At 41.8% G+C, this 7,007-nt stretch overlaps 1 protein-coding gene across 5 annotated transcripts in view; it reads right to left on the minus strand.

Annotated features, from left to right (window-relative positions):
- Positions 1-3,831, minus strand: part of lama5 (laminin, alpha 5) — a 79,710-nt gene extending 75,879 nt beyond the window's left edge. For all 5 annotated transcript variants that reach the window (XM_048242263.1, XM_048242262.1, XM_048242259.1 and 2 more), the window contains exons 1-2: positions 3,252-3,831; positions 1,541-1,693 (exon numbers count right to left, since the gene is read on the minus strand). In XM_048242263.1, the coding sequence (XP_048098220.1) occupies positions 1,541-1,693; positions 3,252-3,545 (447 nt within the window). In that variant the 5' untranslated portion in view covers positions 3,546-3,831. The remainder of the gene's footprint in view (positions 1-1,540; positions 1,694-3,251) is intronic.
- Between the last annotated feature and the right edge of the window lie 3,176 nt (positions 3,832-7,007).

The following is a 7,007-nucleotide window of genomic DNA, read 5'->3' on the forward strand; positions in this document are numbered from 1 at the left end:
ACTCTTGGCTGCTGCGGCACTGGAGCTGTGCAATCCTATATGCCACGGAGCTTAGTGTTTACAAAGGAGAGGCAGAGGCGCAGGTATGGGGTGGGAGAGGTCGCTGCTGCAGGCTGATAGAACAGGAGGAGTGTGGAGAGGTCGCCAGGAAAAACAAGCAGATGTGATGACGAAAATGTCCTCTTTCACCTTAGTCAAGTCATATTTATTTATATAGCACACTTAAACGCAATGTTATTGGCCCAAGGTGCTCAGAAATAAAATAAACAGTAATAAAAACAAAAAATAAAGACATAAATGACAAAAAATAAAAATAAATAAATGAAAATACAAAATAATAATAATAATAATAATAATAATAATAATAATAATAAACAGATTATGATTGTAGATAAAAATAAACATATGGTTACTGAAACTACTACTACTATAGGCCTAGAGAAAGATGTACAGTAAAGTTAGATGCCAGTTAATATAATGCAGAAAAAAAATAGAAATAAGATTAAATAAATAAAAAATAAAATAAAAACAAACAACCAAACAAGGGGAGAAATGAATGGACATTATAGGCCAAAGAAAATAGATGGGTCTTTAAATTTGATTTAAAACTACTGATGGTGGGAGAGGACTTAATTTCTATAGGGAGATTGTTCCAGAGTCTAGGGGCAGCAACAGAAAAAGCTCTATCACCTTTAGTTTTAAGGGTTGCCTTTGGGACTGATAGGAGAAGTTGTGAGGAAGACCTCAGTGGCCTAGAAGGACAGTAGGGACTTAAAAGGTCACAGATATACTGTGGTGCCATTCCATTTAGGGCTTTGAAAACAAAAAGTAAAACTTTAAAATGAATTCTGTAATTGACAGGTAACCAATGGAGTTGGGCCAGCACAGGACTTATGTGCATATGTTTCTTTGTTCCAGTAAGAAGCCTAGCTGCTGAATTTTGGACTAATTGAAGTCTAGCAAGGGTAGATTGGTTCAGACCTAAATACAGAGAGTTACAATAGTCCAGCCTAGATGCAACAAAAGCATGGATTACCTTAGGCCATGGCTCATTCATTAATGGTCACAATGTGAGACATGCTTGAAGCTTGTCAATATACAGAGTGACTGGCTACCATTCAAGGATTTAAGGATCTTTTTTGTCATTCCAACATTTACACATAGAAGCAAAATGTAGTACTCAGTATTCAAAACCTATATGTAGAAGTTAGGAATCTATGTAGAAGTGTGCACAAGAAATTAATAAATGGCAAACCAGCCGTGTGTAACTGTTTAGTTACCTGAAACAAATCTGCCAAAGAAAAGGAACATTGTCTCAGGCATCAGATAAGAGAGTCTGCTGCATTATTGCATGTTTGCATGATGACAAAAAGGCATGTGAATGTGTGTAGGATGGGGGAGCACATGAACGGAAAGATTATAAGGAGGGCATAAAACTAAAAGAATGAAAGAGACCCACCTGTTTAAAAAAGAGAGAGAAACTATACATGAAAGGATATGGTAAGGGAAAATGAGAAGAGGGAGTGGAACACAAGCATACCTGTCCCAGGTCCAGGGTGACATTGACCTCGTTGTACTCCACACTGCGGGATAGTGGGGGGCTCTGCCACCAGCGCTCGGTGCCATCGATGGCGTTGGTGATGGGGTGAGCTTGGTTACTGTCATCCACGGTGCAGATGTCACAATACTGGCCCTGGGACACACACAGCATATGGTTGACAAAATGTATAAAGAATCTTTCTGCATGCTGGGTATACTTGCATATATGTACACCCAAACCTGCTATCCATGTTGAGTCAAAGTGGTACACTGTGCACTATAATTCTCATAAAAAAGGTTAAGTAAAAAGTGTGTTGTTGACACTGGGTGTTCTCATCTTTATTCTTAGTTAACAGCTCCAATTCATCAAAGCGCAGTGTTACCACTCTGAAAGAGCTGAATGAGAAACCTAATCCCTTCTCATGTCATAGAGTTCAAGGGTGACTGACTGTCTCTCTCTCTCTCTCTCTCTCTCTCTCTCTCTTTCAATCTGTGACTGGTTCAGTGTTAGTACTGCTGGCTTCAAATAGACAGCAAAACTCCTTCTAAAGACTGTGTTGGCGCAGTCAAGTTTTTTTTTATTATTATTATTTATTTAAAAAACACTTTAAAACACTAAAAAACACATTTTACTGCATGTCTGTGATAAATTGATTAAAAATATGAGTGTCATGAGTGCTGTAATTCAGAGTCTTATGTAAGTTTTTCATGGATTTGACTGTGGTTCAGTTAATTCGAAGTGAAGATAGATTAGGTCATACTTGTAACTATCTGCTGCCTATTAACTCTATATTTCAAAGTAATTTAAAATCACTTGTCAAAACTACTTTGGGTGACATTTGATTCCTTAATTGATGCATAATTCTCCTCTATTCAGTGATGAAGTTGAAGGATTGTAGTCTATGCTCACAATTTATTTGTTTTGAAAACCAAGGCACACTGAAATGAGCGGGTTAGTGAGGTATCGTGAGAACACAGCCGCAGGGGTGCATTGTAGAAGAGAGCAGGTCGCTACTTATTAGCATAATCTTTTGATGTTTCGGCCCATGACTCCAGCAGATGACCGCGGTCTCGGACACTCCCTCCACGCTCACTCAAGGCCCTACTTACTTAAACGAATACCAGGAATTCCACCGGGAAAATCCTTGCAGAAATTCTGCAGGGGGTTGCATTTTACAGTTTACAATGTTTGCACATTTCACCAACTTGCCAACATGCACTGACGGTGCCCCGTGGGAAACATCTGAACGGGTTTTCATCATGCGCCTTAGTAAAAACCCGTTGCCAGGGTAGTCTACACTTGCGCGGATTCGAGACGGAACAGGTGACCCGAATGTGCCCAATAACAATTATGCTGCGCACTGGGCTGCGGACATTGTATGCTATCACAAGAAATTTTCAAACGTTGAACAAACATAATATAGTACCTCAAAAAAGGTTATTTTGGGCCCACGACTGACACGTTCATAGAGTGAATATTCCGCTTGTCCCTTGTCCATTTTTAAAAGCTACACGTTCCTTCTTGTGTTTCCCAGATTTCCATAACTAGACATTGTAAAGCGACAAGGGTGCTTAGGCTAAAGCTAAACAGTTCAAAATGAACATAATCATAATCAGAAGTCCTAATAAGTTTGTCTTGCCATAATTTGCCTGTTCACTTATTACGAACCTAGCCTATAACAGTGGTATGACATGAAAGAGTGTGTCTTTACCTGTATAGTTTGACTAGGGTCGCCAGAAACTGGTCCACCGACTAGTTTGCAGTATAGGTCCTGAATCGGTCTTCCATTCTCGTCCACGCCGCAGGTCGCCGTAGCCGTGATTTTTGTCCCCTCTGCTAAATTAAAGTAAGGTGGATGTAAACTAAATCCATTTGCTCCGTTGATAGGAAAGTCTTGAGCCGACGAACCACATATATATGATACTATTAGCGTTAATACTACTACTGAATGTCCAGTTTTTCTAAAAGTCGGGAGTGCGGTCACCCCTGACAGTGTCCTCGCCATCTTCACCTGCGCGTTGGGTCTATTTTCTTATGTTAACTATTCACACCGAATAAGAATGTGCCGATTTGAAGCATCCGTGAGATACGCACTCCTGCTGTTACTAAGTGCCATGCGAAATAATCCCTACAGTAGAGCCAAAAGAGACCCGTTTGGTCTGAGTTTTTGTAATGTTTTCCCTGAATTTCTCCACCCTGTGCACACAGGAGTGGGCAGCGATGCAGGCAGCGCTGTAGGCACTTCGCGCTTCAGTGAGCAACTAATCTGCGCTCGAGCTCCCTCTCGCACTGTGCTGTGTAGTTCAGCACAAACGCGGCACAGCCTGTTGCGCGGAGAGGCCTACGTTACTGAGAGATATGGAGTTCCAAACCCTCCCCTTTCCTCACCTATCCTATTTTGCTGAAAGCCCAGAGGCAAAGCATAGCAAGCAATCAGACTCTCTTTGGATGTAATATCAAGATATTATTATGTGATACATGTGCCAAGATAATTAAATATATATATATATAACCTGAAATGACATTTTGTATTGAGAAAATTGCTTAAATTTACATTTTCACAATGTGTTTACTTGAGATACTGCCAACAAGTTCAGGCATTGCCTAAGCTTCACAAGCCAAAGCAATTGTCAATCATTGCAGGAAAATCTTGGTGGGTGTTAGAAACCAAGAAAAACTTGGTCGCCGCACACTCTCTCTTAATTATTTTATTTAATTCCAACGTTTCGGCCTGTCAGCCTTTGTCAAGTTGTCAAGGGTGTTAGAAACCACCTTCCTTCCCTTTTGTCCTAAAAATACTGGGGCAGAGTCTGTATCACTGTCTGAGGAAAAGGAATTGATATTACATTTGGTGAATATCCAAAAACAACCCAAAACTGTCCCTACACTGAGAGTCTTTTGTACTGCCTATATCTCTATCAGCTTGCGTCTGGTCTGGAAGACTGGGAATCTTTTAATGTGCCTACCCTGTCTAACATAAGTGGAGAGATCACATATTTTTGCTCCTGCCAGACACAACCTCACAATTACAATAATAGAGACTCTAATGTGGTTTCTTCAAACTGAAAAATGTAACTAATTAATTATGACCACAAGACAGGCAGAGAGTAGACAACAAATGCACAATAGTTACTGTGTGTGTGTGTGAGTGTTTTACTCACAGGAAAAGCACACAAGCTGGCGTTTAACCTGATCAAAACACCACCGCCTTGTCCCAAGGGACCCTCCCCTCCCATTTCCCATGGGCTGCAGATGAACCTATTTGAAACCTGAACTATGGGGCAGCCGTGGCCTACTGGTTAGCACTTCGGACTTGTAACTGGAGGGTTGCTGGTTCAAAGTGCTTCGAAGTGCCCTTGAGCAAGGCACCTAACCCCTCACTGCTCTCCGGTGTTGTTGCAGGCAGCTCACTGCGCCGGGATTAGTGTGTGCTTCACCTCACTGTGTGTTTCACTAATTCACGGATTGGGATAAATGCAGAGACCAAATTTCCCTCACGGGATCAAGAGTATATATACTTATACTTATCTAGAAGGACCGATCTAGTCCTGGTACTGAATTGTTCTGCCATCATATTTGTTGTTGTTATTTGTTACTGTCCATTATGACCATCACTACCAGTGATTTTAATAGTTTATTACAATGACTTAGTAAGGTTTGGTCGGGGCAAAGAAGGAAATACATGTCTATCAGCAGAAACATACAAGAGTGGAGAAACTGGAGTACAAATCTATAAAATATGGGCTGCTATTCCACCAAAGCAAAACCAAGAACAACTAACAAAACAAAAAAGTCCAATAGAGCACTGTATGTTGATGGCTCTGACCATGCAATTACTGTAACAGCTTTTGTAGTTTGGTAAAGGACCATAATCCCATGCTGGTCTCTATCCTGTTGGCAGGGGGACAGTCTTGTGTAGCGCGCCTCTCTGTGTAGACACAAGCTTTCATTTTCCAGTCTGCAGCACCTGAGGCTTAATTACATGGCACTGCTCCAGAGCACAAAGTGAGTGTGTGTGAGTGTGAGTAAGAAAGAGAACTGGAGAGAAAGAGAGGGAGGGAGGGAAGGAGAGAGAGAGAAAGAGCAAGGGAGGGTAAAATCGTACAGGTGTATTCTCGTCATTGCCACTGCACACCTGGGCAACTATACTGGTGTCCAGTATACTCAATTGCTTACTTGGTCATGTTCTTTCAAAAAATCACAAATCAATAGACCAACATAGTTTAGGAGCAATGAAATAACCTGAGAAATAAGATTCATTAAATGACTAATTTATAAACTAACACACATAATATATTACAAATCGATTTAATATGTCATAAGTTGATGTATGATTGACGGGTCTATTACTTCTTTACCACTCACTGGTAAAGTGGCATAGAATCACGAACCCCATTCAGAGAAAAGGAAACATCTGTCATGTTCCCCGCTGATGTTGTGTGATGTGAAACTTGTTCTACAGCCAAGGTGGTGCTACATGCAGAGGCACCACTAGGCACTTACCGTGGGTCTGACAACAGAACAACACTACAGACACACAAACACAACATGGAGACAACCATCTGTATGAGACCACTAAATACACACCTGCGCCCGCACATACACACTGAGACAACCATCTGCATGAGACCACTAAATACACACTTGCGCCCGTCCGCGCGCATGCACACACACACACACCACACACACACACAGAGGGTGAGCGTTTACTCTTCTGCCGTCTGCCATACATGTGTCAACCTCTGACCTTTGCTCTCAGCGGAGTATCACAGCAAACCGACATGGGGTGAGCGAGCTGTGTGATTTAGGAAGTCTTGAAGCCGCTAACGCAACAAAGGTCTCATTTACTGATAAACAAGAAAAAATTCCTCCACGGGCAACCCTTGGAGGAGAGGAGACGACCTTTTTAAAAAGAGGTGCCGTGGTAGGTCTCGCTCCAAGGAAGACGAGGGCGGTGCAGTGTGCGCCCGGCCTGCCACAATCTACTTCAAAGGTCAAAGGAGTAAACTCTGAGAAGGGCCATGTGAATGAGGGAGAGCTTCTTAATACTGCCATGTCACTCAATTAATCTACTTCACTGAGTTTCAGGCCAAAGTCACTTCCTGGTCGCTGAGGAGCTCCTTTGGAAATCAAGAATGAACCACCAGTTGTCGTGGTAACACCCCATCAATTGCTCTCTGCTCCAGTCTTTTGGTAGATGTATGACTAAACCCTATTGTTCAGTGCTATGTATGGGTGTAACACACACACACACACAACACTCTGGTTCACAGTCATTGCTGTGTATAAGGTGGAAATATTTCAGACACCAATAAAACTCCAGTCTACAACTGGCATATAAATGTACTGAATATAAATATAGTTGCCATGAGTGCTATGCAATACACACAGCCACACAGAGACAACTGGATTTTGTCATAAACACATTGCATGCCTAAAGGAAGCTCCGATGAAGGACAGCGCATTA

The sequence above is a fragment of the Alosa alosa genome, chromosome 4 (assembly GCF_017589495.1).
Source record: "Alosa alosa isolate M-15738 ecotype Scorff River chromosome 4, AALO_Geno_1.1, whole genome shotgun sequence".
Taxonomy (NCBI): Eukaryota; Metazoa; Chordata; class Actinopteri; order Clupeiformes; family Clupeidae; genus Alosa; species Alosa alosa.